The 18,613-nt window shown below is 30.6% G+C and overlaps 10 protein-coding genes across 10 annotated transcripts; 5 read left to right on the top strand and 5 right to left on the bottom strand.

Moving 5' to 3' along the window:
* Nucleotides 1-129: 129 nt before the first annotated feature.
* FG386_000402 (uncharacterized protein) lies at nt 130-651 on the top strand (the record flags this gene model as incomplete). The annotated part of the gene is made up of 1 exon (XM_067339752.1): nt 130-651. The coding sequence occupies one exon, from the start codon at nt 130-132 to the stop codon at nt 649-651; it is 522 nt and encodes a 173-aa protein (XP_067196448.1).
* A 31-nt stretch (nt 652-682) lies between these two features.
* FG386_000401 (uncharacterized protein) lies at nt 683-1,939 on the bottom strand (the record flags this gene model as incomplete). Its single annotated transcript, XM_067339751.1, has 1 exon — nt 683-1,939. The coding sequence occupies one exon, from the start codon at nt 1,937-1,939 to the stop codon at nt 683-685; it is 1,257 nt and encodes a 418-aa protein (XP_067196447.1).
* Nucleotides 1,940-2,523: 584 nt separating this feature from the next.
* FG386_000400 (uncharacterized protein) lies at nt 2,524-3,018 on the top strand (the record flags this gene model as incomplete). Its single annotated transcript, XM_067339750.1, has 1 exon — nt 2,524-3,018. The coding sequence occupies one exon, from the start codon at nt 2,524-2,526 to the stop codon at nt 3,016-3,018; it is 495 nt and encodes a 164-aa protein (XP_067196446.1).
* Nucleotides 3,019-3,230: 212 nt separating this feature from the next.
* FG386_000399 (uncharacterized protein) lies at nt 3,231-3,887 on the top strand (the record flags this gene model as incomplete). The annotated part of the gene is made up of 1 exon (XM_067339749.1): nt 3,231-3,887. The coding sequence occupies one exon, from the start codon at nt 3,231-3,233 to the stop codon at nt 3,885-3,887; it is 657 nt and encodes a 218-aa protein (XP_067196445.1).
* A 64-nt stretch (nt 3,888-3,951) lies between these two features.
* On the bottom strand, nt 3,952-4,767 carry FG386_000398 (tetrapyrrole methylase; the record flags this gene model as incomplete). The annotated part of the gene is made up of 1 exon (XM_067339748.1): nt 3,952-4,767. One exon carries the CDS (start codon nt 4,765-4,767, stop codon nt 3,952-3,954), a length of 816 nt encoding a protein of 271 aa, XP_067196444.1.
* Nucleotides 4,768-4,860: 93 nt separating this feature from the next.
* Nucleotides 4,861-5,604, bottom strand: FG386_000396 (uncharacterized protein; the record flags this gene model as incomplete). The annotated part of the gene is made up of 1 exon (XM_067339746.1): nt 4,861-5,604. The coding sequence occupies one exon, from the start codon at nt 5,602-5,604 to the stop codon at nt 4,861-4,863; it is 744 nt and encodes a 247-aa protein (XP_067196442.1).
* A 329-nt stretch (nt 5,605-5,933) lies between these two features.
* Nucleotides 5,934-13,097, bottom strand: FG386_000395 (uncharacterized protein; the record flags this gene model as incomplete). The annotated part of the gene is made up of 1 exon (XM_067339745.1): nt 5,934-13,097. The coding sequence occupies one exon, from the start codon at nt 13,095-13,097 to the stop codon at nt 5,934-5,936; it is 7,164 nt and encodes a 2,387-aa protein (XP_067196441.1).
* A 354-nt stretch (nt 13,098-13,451) lies between these two features.
* Nucleotides 13,452-14,372, top strand: FG386_000394 (uncharacterized protein; the record flags this gene model as incomplete). Its single annotated transcript, XM_067339744.1, has 2 exons — nt 13,452-13,523; nt 13,581-14,372. 2 exons carry the CDS (start codon nt 13,452-13,454, stop codon nt 14,370-14,372), a joined length of 864 nt encoding a protein of 287 aa, XP_067196440.1.
* Nucleotides 14,373-15,430: 1,058 nt separating this feature from the next.
* FG386_000393 (uncharacterized protein) lies at nt 15,431-15,811 on the top strand (the record flags this gene model as incomplete). Its single annotated transcript, XM_067339743.1, has 1 exon — nt 15,431-15,811. One exon carries the CDS (start codon nt 15,431-15,433, stop codon nt 15,809-15,811), a length of 381 nt encoding a protein of 126 aa, XP_067196439.1.
* Nucleotides 15,812-17,037: 1,226 nt separating this feature from the next.
* Nucleotides 17,038-17,730, bottom strand: FG386_000392 (uncharacterized protein; the record flags this gene model as incomplete). The annotated part of the gene is made up of 1 exon (XM_067339742.1): nt 17,038-17,730. One exon carries the CDS (start codon nt 17,728-17,730, stop codon nt 17,038-17,040), a length of 693 nt encoding a protein of 230 aa, XP_067196438.1.
* Nucleotides 17,731-18,613: the final 883 nt, after the last annotated feature.

Genomic DNA, 18,613 nt, shown 5'->3' with positions numbered 1-18,613 from the left:
AAAAAAAAAATGGTAGAGACAAAAAATAATATTCGAAATGAAAAGTCAAGTCCAAAGAGGTAAGTTTACATTTAAACCTGATCTTTTTATTCCAGAAAGTGTGACAATCTCAACAAAATTTCACTATTGATGAATAGGGTGATAAAATCAAGTGATAAAAGAAAAGTCCAGAGTTGCAATAACATGGTTAGAAGAAGAGCAATCGATATTGAAATACCAAATGATATTGACACAAACAGCTGGGACAAATTTTGCACATCCGTAATCTCCTTCTGGTGCAAAGACAATCGTGGAGTTATAATTGGAAGGAAGAATGTTGAGGCAAAACAGTGGGAAATAAAGACGTCACTGCACCCACCAATTGAAGATTATGTATTTGAGGAAATAGAAGAATTATTTGATAATATCAATAACCCAGAAGGTGCTTGTTTGTCTTTGTGGGGCAGAAACTTTTATCTGAATTCCAACCCGATGGTTTCGGAAAAGCATGTTTTTTTCCTAAAAGATTACAAAACAAGGAATGAACTAATAGCAATTCCATACAAGAATATTTGTGCAATATTCTTTTGCAGTTCAGATAATGTTAATGATTTTGACTGCAAAACAATGGTGAATTTTGTACATTTGGTCCATAGAATAACTAATAAATAAAAAAGAAACAATTCACAGAATTATGAATATCTTAAATATTATGTATCTTTCTTTTAACATTTTTTCTGCTACATGGGACTTTACCACCTGAATAGCTTCCTTGGATAATAGTATCTTTTCTGCAAATATATGGATTCGACGAATAAAAAGAGTAATTATATGGAAGCATTATTTCTGTTAGTTGAATGACATTAATTTCTAATAGATTACTAGATGGAATATGATCAGGAGCAATAATTACTATTCTTTTTGACTTGTAATTAATGTGATGTACAACACCAAATCCTATACATGGAAAAAACATATCGGTTTCAAGGACATTAAGTTCTCCTGTTTCTGAAAAATCAGGTATATATCTATTATCTTTATCTCTGAAAATACATAGACCAACAACTGAATTCGTTAGTCTATATTCAATATGATACTGGAGTTGATAAGAATTCATTGTAGTGTTTAATGATGGCACTATGCAAATTGAATTGAAAGGATAGTGAATTACTCTACTTGATCTCTGTAATTCTGTTGAGAAATAGCAGATATAACTGTCAAAGTAAATCAGTGTATTTGAGTTGTTTGATACCTCATTATTACCTTCTTGATTAATAAACAAGTCACTCAGTTGTGTTATGAACACATCTGTTTTTTCAAAACCACGGATGGAAAAGTCAGTATCAAAACGGTCCTTCATTTGAAATACATTAAATAACTTATTCATATTAAGACTTATATCATCAATCAATTTATTGTCTTCGACTTGTTTTGTAAATCCCACAACAACTCTATCTGATACTTCAATACAAAGTGACGTTATTATTGATAGAATCTCAGATCCTACTCCAGTAATCCAACCGGGAAGATTCAAAAAAAGTGAAATGTTATTTTTCCCTTTCAAATCTTGTACATGATATATACACTCTCTTACAATCTTTATGTATCTTAGCGGATAGTTTATTGGACTATTACCACCAACATAAAACATTAAGTCTGGTAGAGCATTTATATTCCTTTCGCTTATTCTAAATTTTGCCCGATTCCACCTAACTAACTTTACACAATTTGGTGGTGAAATCAAGGGCTGACCTAAGTCGCAGTCCAAAACATATATATGTGAACTTGGATTGCTATTTGCGACCAATCTTATATTTTCCATCAAAAATGTGGTTTTTCCACTGTTCTTTGGTCCAATTAGTAAAACACAGTACACACCATTTTTTGGATTTGTAGTTTCATTCTCTATTTTTTTTGAGAAGGCTTTCCAGTCCTCTGGATAATCATATTCATTTTCCATTATTTCCATAACAGAGCTTTTTTAAGATGGAATAAATTCAAACAAATTTTATGAAACAGAGACAAATATTCCTGATTATCGGACATTAGAATGATATAAAAATTAGAATAGAATACTCCAGCAACTTAAATCTCCATATTGGCGGTTTATTGTTTTTAAAGAAATCATTTTCCTCAAACAAGCCATATGTCGCTTATTGACTTTTTTTTTAACTAAATCTGCGGTTCATTGTAAATTTAACACCATAAAAATTAACTAGACATACATGTAATTTAAAAAAAAATGTTGGGATAAATTCATGCATTTATTTTTAAATGTCATTAATTAATAAAAAAAATTATTTTTTAAATAAAAAAAGGTTCATTAATATGAGACTATTTTCTGTTTTGTTTTTTTGTATCTTTTCAAACTTTATTCTATCTCTTGAACTGAACAATTTAGAACAGCGGTAAGAATATGGTATATTTAATTACATATTAAATAACTAAACTAGTTCAATTTTGCTGAGTATTGAGCGAGACAGCAAATATAATATTTCTAATATTAATTGTAGTAATGGAAATGTTGTGAACATTATTGAAGATATGTTTTTGAGCACCAAAGGGAGATACAAGTGCAATTTTCCAGTAAAACTAGTTGACAAGTCAAACAGAAGGCTATATACTGTTAAACCAAGAGCTGAAGTTGTTTGCAACACTACTTTTATAACAATAATTGATCCTATTCACAAAAATAGTAGTGAAGTTCTTCTCAAAAATCTTATTTTTGAATATTATTGCAGGAACACTGCTATTGTTAATTTTAAAAATTGCATTAATGGAATTTTAAAGAATATTCATGCACAACCCACATTATTTCAAAGTTTTAAAGAATATAAATCTTATCTAAAGAGAAAAGTCAAGGACAAGACATGTATTTTCATTATATCTATATTCACACTTTTGTTTTTCTCGATTTTATTTATCTTATCAAATTATAATGAACATAGAATAATACTTAAAATATTAAAAGATAAAGGAAATGAAGATATAAATATAAAATTCAGTAAAGGCATGACAACAAAGGTATGTTTGCTATAGATATATCATTAAATTAATTTTACTCAAATTATTTCTGACTATTATTTATAATAGGAATTATTAAATATTTCAAAATTGTCAAAGAACGCAAGTCTAATTTTATTATTGGAGTAATCAAAACGGACTGGGCGGCATATTCAGGAGGAAAAAAGGGTCCGAGTATTTTTGATACAGGTAACAAAGGAGTTCTCTAGGTCCGAAAATGTATTAAAATGACAAGAGATTCTGAAAAATTTTGGGATAGCAAACCATCAACAAATGAAGGTATGCTTGATGGTTTTATACATATTCATGAAATCGATATTGATAATACAAAATTTTTTATTAGAACCCTGAAAAAACAGATCTTTATGAATGAAAATGATTTATTTGATTATGGTATTGATGCAGGATGTGGAATTGGACGTGTAACTCCCGTTCTAATGGAACATTGTAGAAGGATGGATTTGAATGAACCTGTTTTGAAGCATTTAAATGTTGCTAAAAAAAGTAATCCTGGTTGTTTGGAAGTCATCCACTCAAATTTACAAGATTTTACCCCATCTTATGGTAGATACGACTTTATTTGGATTCAATGGGCAACACAATATCTATCCGATGAAGAATTTATAGATCTGTTGGTAAGGATTAAGAATTCATTTCTCTCCAATAATTCAAGAAACAACTCGAATAAAAGAGTTATATGTATAAAAGATAATACGAATCAAGAAGATGAAATAGACGAAAGTGACTGCAGTATCATAAGGACTGAAGATAGTTTTTACAGAATTTTCGAAAAAGCGGGATACGAGTGTATATTGGTAATGGAACAGACATTTCTACCGTCCTCCTTTAAGCTAATAAAAACATTTGCAATTACACCTTTTTAAATCAATTTAGAATAATTTTATGGACTCAAATATTAAATTTTATGTCTCTAGAAGAAAAAACTATCTATAAAGCTCTTCTATTTATTTCAAAAAATCGTTTCTCGATTAGATGCAAGTCAGGATGACATACAACTAGTGAATGAAGAGGCCCCCCAAACTCAATGTGAATAAGTTCTTTTAAAGTTCCTGAAACAACCATCTGATCTTCCGAACCTATCCTAGCTACTCCAAATCCAAGAGAATCCTGAGACAGTAAACTGGATTTGTCCTTTTCTCCTACAGACAATATCTGTGAAATAGCCTGGTTAACAGTCATGAATCTTGGTGGTTCAAAAATAGGTTTGTTTTTCATCATGTTCTCTATTGTCTGTTCCTTAACTTTTATATCTAGGAGGCACAATGTATGTAGACCTCTCTCTAAATTTGATTTGATCTTGTCATAAAAGCTCGTGGGCTTCCAATTATCTTCAAAAAAGGGAATCGAAACCGTTTCACCAAAACGGTATACTTGTAAACCTGTGCATCCAATAGCGGATATAATGCTTGCGTTGTGTACAACTTCAATATCAACGCCTTTTTCATAGGATCTTAACACCAAATCTGAATGTGTAGTGGCACAAAATGGATCTCCTACAACAAGTAGTACAACATTTTTTTCTTTTGCCTCAGAAATAATAGAATCACAATCCTCCTCAATAGTTTTACGATCTGCTTCTATTAACTCCTTTCCTTTTAAAATTTTTATTATATTTGCACCAGGAGATAAAATTGAAGTATATGATTCCAAATATAATTTATCTGCCTTCTCAATCAATTCTAGACCTCTCAAAGTCAAGTCTTTCTCATTACTTAAACCTAGTCCAACCAAATACAGCACCATTACAACTATTTTCTATGAATAATTGAGAAAATTTAAATGCTATATAATTTCATTTAAATGAAAAGCCTTTACGAAGACCCGAAAATAAAAAATTTAGCGCGTAACACTCGCCGAATCTTTAACCATTTCATCGTAAAGAGTCTCGTAAACCTCCTCATCCATATCTTTTGGATATCCGCCTTCATGTTTTGCAATAATTTCGCTAATTATTCCAATTCTTTTCATCGATCTCTCTCTAAGTTCGCGAATGAGTTTGCTTGTATGATCTTCCTCTCCAGCATTTTGTCTCCTGGAATTTATATATTTCCTTGCTTTATCCTCCAATTTTTTCTTTGAAGGTTGAAATTGAGTTTTAAAAGGAAGTGTACCATCCATTACTGCCCTCTCAATCAAACTTAGATAATAAGCTATGTCAGTAGGCTCAGAAAATGGTATGTATTCCAGGAGGTTTTCACAAGAGCCGTCGAAGCGAAGATAGAAATTGGTGATGTCTTCCCATTCTTCTTCAGATCCACGGTAATACCTCCTGTAAGATTCAATATCCTCTATTGTAATCTTTTTCGAAAATGAATTAAAAAATTCTACAATATTATCAAAGTTGATATTTACCTCTCCCTCTATAATTCCTGTCTCATCATAAATTTTTCTCGACTCCTCATTTCTCAAAATTTCGTAGGCTCTTTGCAGTTCCTGAAACCTCTCCTTGCTTAAATCATCATTATTGTTCTTGTCGGGATGTAACGAAAGTGCTCTAATTCTATACCCTCGCTTAATTTCAGAAACCGTTGCTTCAGGGTTAACTCCAATAATATCATATAATCTCGAGTCCTTAACCATCTTATACAATAAGTTTAAAATAGAAACTAGAATTAATAAAAATAATTTACAGAAGTTTAGAGACGAAAAAATGAAATAAAATGAATGAAAACGGAAAAGAAATCTAGTAGTAGGTATTATTCTGCATAAACCGACACTCGAGCGCTAATATTCAAATAACTTACCCCCACATTTTTAAATCTGTAAATAAATACGTATAAATAATTATTTAACTAGTGTATATTATTATATTTAACATGAATATTCTACTAATATTTTTGAATTATAGATAAATGTCTAATTAATTGCAAGAATCATATGAGAACGTAAGTTTGACAAGTTTGTGTTGATCATTTTATTATAGGATTTAATATTTTTTTCTGATTTTCAACCAATCTGATAACATTTTTCTCATATTCACTATAAGAACTGTAAAATGGAACATATACTGTCAATTGTAAAGGATTAATAATAATCCTGTTTGTAAGGTTTGCTTCGTTATCCATAGGTGCTTCTACAACTTTGATCCTACCTATATAAGCTGTAGGTAATAGTATTGTGAACCTGTTTACAAAAATAGAGAAAAAATATCCAATGTCAATTAGAGACAACGAATTTATTGCTGTAATGAAGTAGTTGAAAATTTTTGATTTGTGAGGTAGCAGTAATTCATTGTCTTCAACAAAAAAATACTCAGATGTCATTTTTTTAAATAGTGTATCACTTCTTATGTTTTTGTTAATATGTCCCTGAACGTAATAGGCTAAGTTTGGTTCTTTAAATCCCCTAAGGAATCTCGTTGGTATAATGTCAGATACACCTGCAATGAAACTATTTAACTCTAGTTCGAATTTGTCGTTTAATATAAATTTTGTTATGTTTCTCTTTAAGAACCTCAAGTTATTGAAATTCCTTACTTTCAATAATTCTTTAGATTGTTTTTTTGCACTCATACTTTGTAATTTTTCACTGTATTCATCACTATCTACATAATAATAAATAGGTTCATCACCTACAACACGTTTTTTTGAATTTTCAAAGCTTAACCTTGGTGTTGGATATTTTTTAATGTCCAAATCTTTGTAGGAAGTAGTGATTATTTTTTGGAATTTTGATATTCTTGGTTCAAAAACACGTTTAATGTCAGCTTCAAAATAAACATCACCATCTGTCAGATGTTTAAACATAAAATAATGAAAATTTAGATTCATTGGTTCTTCAAATAATAAACAATGACCATATATTCTTCCAATTGAACGTATAATTATTTCAGGTGATAATTTGGTTGTATAACTTGATAAATCAATATTTTTGGATTCTTTTTTTAGTAAGAAACTTAGATATTCTTTTGTTAATTTATTTGATTCATTTTCGCCCATCTTTCTTGCTTTTGTTGCTTTTCCGGTAAACGTACATATTTTAAATGTTTTTCCCTCGGTGTGAACCCTTAATTCCTCATAAGCATTATTTTTAACTTGGAATATTCTGCATTCAAAAAATGGATTATCTCCCGTTTCCGCACTTCTTAGTAATTGCTTTGTCATTAAATCACAAAAAATCCTCCTTCTTGCCGTTTTCATTACATTCGAATCCAACTTCCCATCAAAGTTATATAAACTATCTTTGTGGAAATCTCCAGGAATATCTAAATCGTTCCAGTGAAAATCCACTTTTAATTTTAATGTTGATAACTTCTCATTTATAAAATATTCTATCGCTTCAACTGCAGTAAATTCCTTTTTGGAAAACTTGATAGAACCTATTTTATATTTAGGGTAAACTCCCTCTAAAAGTTCTTCATTAATAAGCAACTTTTTTATCGAATTCCTGAATAAATAAGTATTCATAGATAATTCAAGTCCATAATTAATAACTTCATCTATATTTACCATTAAAAAGTACGCTGTCGAGGGTAATATAAAAGATGAAAATTTTGTTTTTTTTATATCCTTAATTGCTTGCATATTTATACTTGAATGCCTAATTTCGCTTAATAACACTCCCTCACTTTGCATAACACTTCTCAATTTTTCGTTTTCTTGGTCAAATTTTCCAAGAGGTCCAAAATCACCCTCATAGTCAAATGGGACTACAAACAAATTTTTCATAAATCCCAAATTTTCAAATGTGATTACCCAATTAGCTAGATCCGGTGGCAAATAACTTAACAATGAATTGACCTTCAGTTCATTTATCATTTTTGATGGTATATTCAAACTGTGAATCTGAACTGCTCCGATTCTCTTTAGTTCCAAAAGAAAATTAAACATCTGAATCGCTTTAAAAAGTTTACTTTTTGAATTATTATTCATCTCAATATCGTATGTATCTCCCAGGAAAAATTTTTCCAGGTTATTTTCAATCTCCTTTTTCTTAGTTTTTCTTCCTTTATAAGTATCAAAAACAGTTATTTTTTTATATGTACAAATTGTTATTTCGTTCCCATTACTTGTTTTTTCATTTCTTGAACCAGAAAACCCTGTTGTAAGCATGTAATCAATATAGCTTTCCAAAACCTTTTCATATACTTTTTGAATATCTTGTGACGGTTTTCCCCTTAAAATCTTTAAAACATAGTCTTTTGACAACAACTCAATACTACGAGATGTAAATGGAGTTGTATAATAAGAAGAAACTTTTTCGTTTATTGAATATAGTAAGTAAATGTCTTGGTTTAGTTTTTTGTTTTGATAAATATTCACTGCTTGTCTGCAAATTTTTATATGGTCATCGTGGTTAGGAGTTGGTGAAATTAAATCTGAGGTAATTTTGACACAATATTCAATTAACTCGTCCATAGTCATAGTTTCATAGGAAAATACAATTTTCAATGAAGAAAAAATTACTGCAAATGTTGAAGAGGTATATGTTATATTTTCCTTGATTGAATTTATCTTGTTAATTGCTTTAAGAATTGAAATTGACATTATAGTTATCCTTGGAGGCAATCTGTAGTTGTTAATTAGAGAATCAGTAAGTGAATGAATCATATAAGACGGTAGAAAAACAGTTGAATAGAAGAGTTGATCATTATTCTGGTCAAAAAATTCCAGATTTAACTGGTCATTTGCAATCTTCAGTAAATCTGTTTTTACTATATAAACGCACTTTTTCATCTCATCCGCTAAGCTATCCACTAAATTCACGTAAAGACCTGAATGTTCAAAAAGGTCATTACAAAATTCTGTTGGGTCTATTTTTACCTCTGAATCTGTCTCATGTCCACTATTTCTATAGTTATTCCTTTCGAGCAATTCACATATATCTGTAAAGTATATTTTATTTGTTTTAAGTTTATTTTCGTAATCCTTGCTCTGCAGTGGGACCAAAATATTATCATATATATATATTGAAAATATCGAATGATTTTCAAAAGCTTCACTTTCGCACTTTCTTGGCCAAAGGTTTATTTTCAAACAAATAGTTTTTTCAAAGTCTGAAGGAAATTCAAAATAAATATATGTTTTCAATAGTTCCTGCACTCGCGTGAAACAATTTTGGATATCAGATCTGGCAATCTCTTCAGCTATCTCACAATTCACATTTTTTCCAAAATATATGTTATATTCGGACATTTCATTCATTATCTGAAAAACAATGGTATCTCCAATCTTTTCAGCATCACTCCTGAGTTTAGGATGTGGTATATTTCTGCAAGAATGTGAAATGTCCAATTCACTACATATTTTTTTAAAAACTGACCTTTTCTCTTCAGGTGAAAATTTGTATTCTCTTAAAAAGAAATTATTTACTTTAAATGTTTTATCCAATAAATTAAAACAATTATTTGAGAAATTTGGTAATACGTGATACAATTGCATTATTCTTGAAAGCTTGCATGTTTCATTAAATAGGTCTTTATACAATGTGTCGTCTACAAGTAGATTACTGAATATTGTTGTAGAAAAAAAGTTATAACGATTATCACCGTCTTCACATTCCAATAATACATTTTCTGAAGTGCAAGCAGGTACCGGAATATGTGGAATAAAGTACATTTTATTTGCAATATAATCCATGCATTTTGTAACATCATCCAACATTCCAAATGGCTTAAATACCTTCCTTTTTTCTAATATGAGCCTTGCGATTTCACAAGCAATATTTGGTTGCAAATAATTAGTTTTCCAGTCGACGATATGATGATAAGATTCAATTATATTCCTGTGTTTTATTAGTGTATCAATAATACCATATGCGTTATTTCTAATAGATGTATCTTTGCATAATTCCCTATAAAAATTTCTACTTGTTTTTGTTGAAGTAATTTCCTCATACAACTCGGCATTGTTTTTGTTATGATATTCAGTCACACCTGATGAAATATCTACAAATTTCTTATCAACCAAAACTTCTCCGTTAAGATAGTAACTCTTCAGTAATTTAGCAGCTATTCTTGCAGCAGCCAATGCATTTTCATTACTAATAAATAACATATTACTGATAAAATGGATGCGTATAAATGCAGCATTTGCAATAATAAACTTCTTGTCCAAAATATCAGTATAAGGAGTAACATTGGGAACTTGAGGCTTGCCATCAACCAATATATGTTTCATTTTTAATAGTCTCAAATCAATATTATAGTTTCCTAGTATTGTTGCCAATCCGAATTCAAGTGCCTCTTCTACGGCTCTCGCTTCATTTTCTTTATACTCTGTTAGACTTCTTTGATCAATATTGCCATTTTCTTCAGATTTTGCAGAATTTTCTATAAAGTTAAAACAATAGGAAAATTTATCGAAACAATTCCTTTTGACGTGAGCTACTTCATTCTTTGAAATTAATCTGTATGCTTTTTGACATGAGTCACTGATATACCAACTTATCATATTTTTAAACTGTAGATCAGACCTTGTAAAAATTTCATTATCGGCTAGAGTTTGAACAAATACTTCAGGAATGAATTCTGGGGAATCTTGCTTAAAAATAATGAAGTTAGCTAGTTCTTTTATGTTTGGATCAGGTTTATCATCTCTAACAACTTTTTTAAAGAAAAGCTTTGATCTTTCCTTTCTGTAGATTAGAAATTCACGATAGAAGTTATAGTCAACGATAACCGGATGAAATTGCAAATTGCCTTCTCTCAAAAAGAGTTCGAGTCTTCTTCTACAAACGCTTTCAAAGTCGCTAGATTTTTTAAACATTCTTGTAATAAATGATGAAATTGTACTTTCGTCTATTACAAAGTTTTTCCATTCGCTCAATAGTGCTCCTTTTGGAATTTTATGAGAATCTATTGTTTTTTTTAATGAATATAAATCCCTTGTGAACAGTTTACATTCAGCATCATCTTTTGTTTTTCTGAAATATTTTTCTTTCGTTTTGTTCGATATTTTTTGTTTCTCTCTTTCGGAAATTTTTCTTTTCTTAATATGCTCTTGAGTCTTTACTTGAAAATAGTCAATTATTGCAGGATTTATAAATCCTTCAACGAACTTGCACAGACTCTCTGGATTAAATTTAGGATTATATAATCTATAAAATGTTGGAAATTCCCTTTCTTTTTCAACTTTTTGAATTTTTCCATCCCAAATAGTTCCAATTACCTGATTATAAAAGTTTGTTTCGCCCATAAAACTAGAACTCATTACATTAGCAACATTGCCTGCAAATGTATTAAAAAAATTGGTAATTTCAAAAGGGAAGTAAAATGGGAATTCCAAAGAGCACTTAACTGGTGATTTCAGTATCCTTTGACATGCCATTTCCAGAAAATTTCTTGAAATTATTGACCCAGCTTCTGTATGAACGTTCTTTTTCTCCCTAGATTCGTTTATCAAATTCAGAATACCCTTTTTGCAGTAGTCTATGCCGACAATTGTATCACTAAATATCAGTTCGGGATTATCTTGTATATTTTCATCAATATTATTGTTCAATCTGTGAATATATTTAGATAGCAATTTTATTCCAATAGGTGCTTTTAATGACAAGGAAGAGCCAAGGTCACAAATATCACTAAATTTTATAAAAGGTAGCAACATATGTATTTCTTTAGCTATCTTAATTGCAATGTGATCTACTTGTTGGCTTCTGTTAACGCCATTCCTGCCATTGCCACCTTGACCATTGTTTTTTAATACAAGATCACCATCTGGGCATGTAACTGTGTAAGGAAACTCATATTCAAATTCTTCGAGATATGTAAGCATTATTTCAGAGTTGGAATCAATGTAATCGGTACCAGAAGCCCATTCTGGAAGCTCTGTGTTATCTATATTTTCTATTATTATATCTCTGTAAGATGTATAACCATTATATTGTACAAATCTTACTTTGTTTGAAATGTTAATGTCACGAGAAATATTTAACCACCTCTTTAATACCATCCATATATCCTTGGATGTATTAACTGAAATAAAGATGTTTAAATAATAGTGAAAAATATGGTAAATAACAGCAATACCCTCATTGTCCTTCATGTTTTTGTTAGGAAGAGAGTAACCTTTCAAATTAAAGAACATAAATAAAGGATTCTTCTTTAAGATACTTTCATTATTTTCATAAATTGGAGGAAATGTAATATTCCACTGTGGATTTTGGAAGGACGATAACTTCTCTATAACTGTGAAAAAATTCCTCTCTTCTGGAAAATTGTCCTCGATGTTTTGAGTCAGTATAACTTGTTCAAAGACATCATTGTACTTGTCTATAAAACCCCCTCCACCCATTATCATTACTAAACCCCATAGTTCCCATGCCTCTTTTGGTGAAATTATATATCCGGTGCAGTAATAAATAAGTCTATATACCAATGCTGTTGAAATTAATGAGTTTTTATACCTGAATGAAGGTGGGTACATTTTTACTAATTTAGGAACATAATATTCAATATTTGAGTGTATTAATGGTGTCATTCTCTCCTTAAGTAATTTAAATTTAAAAAGTTTATTTTTTCCTGTAAAATCTGTCGCAAATTTTCCATTCTTATAACGAATAGTTGCTAAAGTTAACATCAACAAAAAATCGTCTATTAAAGGAAAAAGATCAACATGAGGTCTAGAACCATTTATTCTCGGTTTTGAACGAATTGCCAAATTGTACTCATTCTCATATTTTAAATCGTTTAAATATTTAATCAATTTGAGTTTAAACAGTACTTTTTTCCATATATTAAAACATTCAACCTCTAATAGAAACATTTTATATTTTATTCGTACAAATGTCCAAAGAAATTGTGCGGACAGAATAGGATCCTCTAAACTTATTTCAAATCCTAATTCTCTCATTGTTGCTTCTATCCTATTATTCTCCTCTATTTTGAGACATAAGTCTTCATTATCTTGTTCTAAACCTAAAGTTGGATATCCACCAAAAAAATCAGAAGTTTGAATTTCTCGTTTAAAACTCTCACACGTTATATCATACAAACTAGAATAAACCTCCTCCTTTGTTGGTTGAACACCAGAAATAGTTATGTGTGGTCTTGAATATATTCTTCCAATTGCAAACAAATAAAAAAATACTTTTACAAAGAAACAAAAAGTACAAACCTTTTTTATCGTTTCCATTGTTAAAAGATTAAAACAAATATAATGAAATAAACTGCCTCATATAATTCATTGTTATGGAATTCTCTATGAACTCCTTATTTATCCATTAAGACCCTTTTAATTTGACAATATCCTTTTATCAATAATTTCATGCACCTTAATGTTAGATCTTAGGCGCCAATTTTGTTCAAGATCAATTATTCCTTACTCTAAACCTGTTCCAATGAATATTGGAAAAATAAACAGGACTGAATTTTATCATTAAGATAGGATATATCATAATTTTTGTTTACTTATATATTCTGAATAGATTGTTTTAATATCTCGATACTAATTCTATTATTTAATTAAGTGTAATTTTTTTAATATGAAATGAAAAACACAATGAATATAAATTTTTACATGATACTGCTGATTATAATTAAAATTTCACATTTTAAACGCGTAAGTTTTGTTAAGATCCAGTTGCATTAATTATTTATTATTTATTTAATTTTATAGATCGATGGATATATCACTCCAAGTAGCTCTCAGTTGTTTGACACACTGGTTAGTATTTCTAGTGGGTTGTCTCCATTTAGATTTGAACCTGCGAATATTACAGAAGTTAAATATATAAGGCATGCAGAGGGAAAGAATGAAACTAAAATAGAATTGGATGGAGACATAAGAAACATTACATTAGTTGGAACTTCTACGACCTCAAGGAGCAATACTACATATTTAGAAACGGGATCTGAGGAAGTATCTAAATTCAGTGGTCTTAGGGGTGTAAAGACAAAAGAGGAATTTGATGTTGATTTATCAAAAAATATACACTCCGCTTCCAGAAGCATTGCTGCAGAGAATTTTTGTGTACAACACAATAGAACAACTTCTTACTTTAATCCATTTGCTGAAACAGCAAGAGGCGTTGGTATCCCTGCTACTTCATCGCATAAAATTACAATTGAATCCAATAAACCACACAATTTAGTACTGGACTCAAAAACCTTGTTGGAGTCTTACTATTTTAATTACGACAAATATCCGTTGAAGATGACATCGACAATACTAAAAAGCGGAAATAAAGAGTGGATATCAAAATCACTACTGTCTTTGATATATAAATCCGAAGGAGATGACTCGCTTTCTTTCTTGATTCTGAGTTATGGAGTTATAAATTCTAACTGGCAAATGTATTCCTTCAAGGAGAGCCATGTGCCAGAACTAGTGGAGGAGTACGAAGATCTGAGCAGGGAAAATCTTGGTGATATTGCATTGAATAGTACTCGAAATCACATTGGAACTTAGGTGCCGTTGTGAATTGCAAGACGGCAATTTACAGGCTTAGCTGGTTTAAATCCAACTAGATAGACAAATTGAGACAGATAGATATCCATTGTTGTAAAAAAAAAGGTAAAATATGTCAAACTAATAGGAATTTATTCTTATTTAAAGTAACAAAAGGAACAGTGTTTATTTATTTTTCGTATAATAGTCGCATTTCCTCTAATTATTTTATGAAAAAATAAATACGCCTATATAAAGACATTAAATGCACTAAATAATATATTTAGAGTACTCCTACAGTTTATTAAGTGCTTATAAATAACACAACTTTAACTTATTATACAGCGTGGGCAAGTTTATTAGAGCATGTACTTGGAAAGTTTAATACGTAATTCATTATAAACAAAGATGACAAATATGGGTTTTTATTATTTAAAACAATAATTTAGACAAAAAAAGATTGAGAATTCGGTTTCTTTATCTCTTTTTTTATTTGTTTAAACAATTTTTTTGTCTTTAGGTTTGGTTTTTTAGTCAAGACAATATGGAATTCTACACAGATTATCGAATGTATATATCAGGTCCTGATAGCTCCAGTGGAGACATTAATTGTAAAATTCCACCCTTATATTTCAGGGATCTATTTCAACTTTCAATAATTATGCCTTTGAAAAGGCATGTAATCTACATTGTTAACCCATTAAACTATGATGGGACAAAGGTTGGTGTGGATACGAAGGTATTACTCATTCGCTTCACTGTTTAGCATTAAGATGGCATAAATTGAGTATTATAAACCGCAAAAACTTATAATATTATTTGAAGGTTGATCATGATTTGATGTGCACCAGTTACTACATTTTGTATAAAAAATACAAAACTTCAGGACCCCTGTAGAAAGAATTCTTTTCTGCAAGGAATACAAAAGAAATTTGAAGGAAACAAATTTTTTAGGTTCATCACGTGTTCTAATGCTGGTGAAAATCCATTAAATTCGTATTCAGAGTAAAGGAGTACATCTATCTACTGGGATGTGGTAATATTTGGGGATCAAATTGATATTCTTTATTCATGGTCTGATGTACATCTTTATGTTTCCCCATGATGACGGTAGAAATCGAAGAAAGCGTAGGAATTGTAGCAACCTCAGTTGTCGTAGAATTTGCAGAAGTCGTAGCAACGATAGGGACGGTGGGGATGACATGAATGATGGTAATGACAATACCGGTAGTGGTAATAGGAATGTTAGTGGTGTTAGGAATGACAGGAAAAATAGGAATGATTGCGATTATACAAATACTAAGAATAACAACGAACCGTGGAATTCTTTAATTCGGGACTTGAGGCTAGATAGAGATGACGTAACAACTCGAGACGGAATAGTTATTGACACCGCTTTATTCCAAATTAGATTTGATGACTTTGAGAAAAAGGTTCTAATACCAAAATTTTATATATAACAGCTCTCTTTATAATTTTGAACCTCCTTAAGAAAACACCGATCCTATAGGAAGCACTGATAATCTGATGAACACCGCAGAAAGTAGTATAGTTATACCTGAAACTAAGACAAATGGTATTGATCACTCAAGATTCAGTTTTATGTCGCATCCCAAGGATTTGAGGATGAAAAATGCGATTTTACTGGTAATGTTATGAACATTTTCCAGTGTGGTTCTTATATCGAGTTTCCGGAGACTTTCGAACAAAATGATATTAGAATCGTGGGTTCCTCAAATCCAAGTATTGATGATATGGTTTGTGATTATGACAACTCAATTCTGATGAAGTAAGATCGGTTTCAAATATTTCAAGTTCCAGTGACTCACATAATGTGAACCCGGCTTTAACACTGATCATCAAGATTTTATCCCGTTTCATCAATTCTTTGATATGGTCTTTAGCCTCCATGGCGGTCTCGATAGTTCACAATGTCCCAAGATGTCACCGGAGAGTGCATTCTCTGCAAGTTTAGTTACTAAAGCTCTATTTCAGTATGAAAATCCGGAAAGAATGTTTAAACATGAAGAAGCCACAAGCAACTCTGTCCAGAGTCCACTTATGCAGCAAACATGCAGGAATTTCAGCTATTAATTTCCGCAACTTATCACCCAACATCAGATCTAACTTGCTGAGTATACTCAGTTGTGCCAGATTAGTGGACCACAACTCATGATCATCGGCGCTGCAATCATTGTTGGCTGAACTGTGTGATATTAGAGAAGGTCGAACTACAAACTTCGTACAAAGGATATTAATCGACCTTTGTCATCTTCTATATATTTGATGAATTCAAATGTTTTAGTTCCTATTGAACTATCAGGTCTAATGCAGTTAAGTCTCTCAAATAGAGACTCCTGCAAATGACTTTTTTGACATATACAGACACTCCACAACATCATTTTCGGGTTGTTATGGACATGATGATCTTCTCAACAAACTGAATAGAGATCTAATGGATCAGATTCCGGCCCTAGAGGTGACAACAGCTACGATTATAGTGACAATAACAATAATGGTGGCGATGACAGTGCCCCTTATTTTAAAGACGAATACAGATCTAGTAGTACGAATACATATTCATGTCGTTATTATTATCGAGAAGATTAACCAAAAAGGTTTAGATCTAATAGGATATGATTTAAGAGTTATAAATGTTATTCACGTTGTTTGCTATGTATGTGCTTCATATTAAATCTGGGTAGATGTTAGAATTAGGGTTATAGTTTGTGTGCAAGTTCATAACTTCGAGTTTGTTATCAGTATTAACAATCTGTGAATTATGGAAGTTATCTACATGCAAGTTATTGCTTGTCGTTGTCTGTATTGGACCGCTTTTGTGATTCGGGTTCGAGTCGTCATCTCGGAAAACACACACAGGTGCTTTCCCGCCATTTCCATTCATGATGTTTGGCACACTCTGGATATAATTGCCAACCTCACTAGAACTTGGAACTGAATCAATGTATGTTTTATATTGTGTAAACTCATTCGAATCAGGGAAATCACCATAACTCGCATGAAAAGCAGATAAAAAGTTGTATAATGATTCTGTGATCTCAGAAGATGTTTGAATGACTTTTCTGACAGAATTGTCTAGTTCTTTGATTTCATCGCTTGTATAGTTATTAGATATGTACTTAGATCTTTTATTTAAAAACTTTTTTGTTATTTCCTCTATTTCACTTCCTATATTCTCAATTAGCACATTGTATAATTTATTTACGTATTTTTTGGGTGCAATTGTGCGCCCTGACCCAAAAAAGAGTAACCTTTGAATCACGTATAGTGCGAATGCAAAAATCAGTAAAGTTAAAGTAGGTGTTCCTGTCGGAGAAGTTTTCCAAAAATATAAGAGATCCTTTAAAAAATCGTTCATTTCACATATATATATTGCATATTACTGTTCATATTTCTTCCAAATAGTGTACTGCACAGAAGAAGTTTTCTTGCCAATTAAATTTGTTTACCCATAAAAGTGACTTCCAAAAAAAACACACACACAATTAAAAAGGAATTATTAAAAAAATATCAAGTTGTATTCTTTAATCTGGATAATAAACAACTAAAAAAACACTCACAAATTCAATAATAGAAAAAAAAACTTACCTTTAAAAGTTAGTAGAGGTTGTTCCAGAAAATATAAATATTTACTGTATGCTCTCAATAATCAGAATCAACAAGAACTATATTGTACAGAACTATATCCGTTTCAAAGTTTAGCAGTTCATTAATTCAGGATTATTATCATTAGATTGTCTTGAATTTCAATAGCTATTCCACTCTTCTCACGTATTAAGGCGGGAAATAGGCGACCCCTCATAACATTTGCTCACACCGAAACTCGACAAATAAGGTAGACTCAGACACCCCGCCTAACATATTATTTTGATTTGTTAAGATCTTCTAAAAAAAGAAAAAGCAATTTAATAGTAAATGTAAATACAGATATACACTGAGACTGAAAAGATTAATAGTTGGGAGCTCAATTCATACAATTATTAATATTTTATTTTTTTATTAGTGTGAGATACTGATAAATATTGTGAGTGCTTTAAGGGATTCTATTCTAATAATCAAGATTGTATTTACCGAATGTTATTTAATCAAATTTTAGTGTTTGGAAAAAATCACTCATTAAAATTGCACTATATTTGGTTAAGGAATTACAAAATAAAGCCAAAATAAGTCAGACAATTTTTTTTGTTTGATAAGCGATTTCACTTAGTCCGAAATAAAACTAACCGTCAAATAGCGTTCCG

The sequence above is a fragment of the Cryptosporidium ryanae genome (genome assembly GCF_009792415.1).
Source record: "Cryptosporidium ryanae isolate 45019 chromosome Unknown contig_13, whole genome shotgun sequence".
Classification (NCBI taxonomy): Eukaryota; Apicomplexa; class Conoidasida; order Eucoccidiorida; family Cryptosporidiidae; genus Cryptosporidium; species Cryptosporidium ryanae.
Note: the sequence above shows the minus strand (reverse complement) of the source record. Positions and strands in the feature narration are given on the sequence as shown.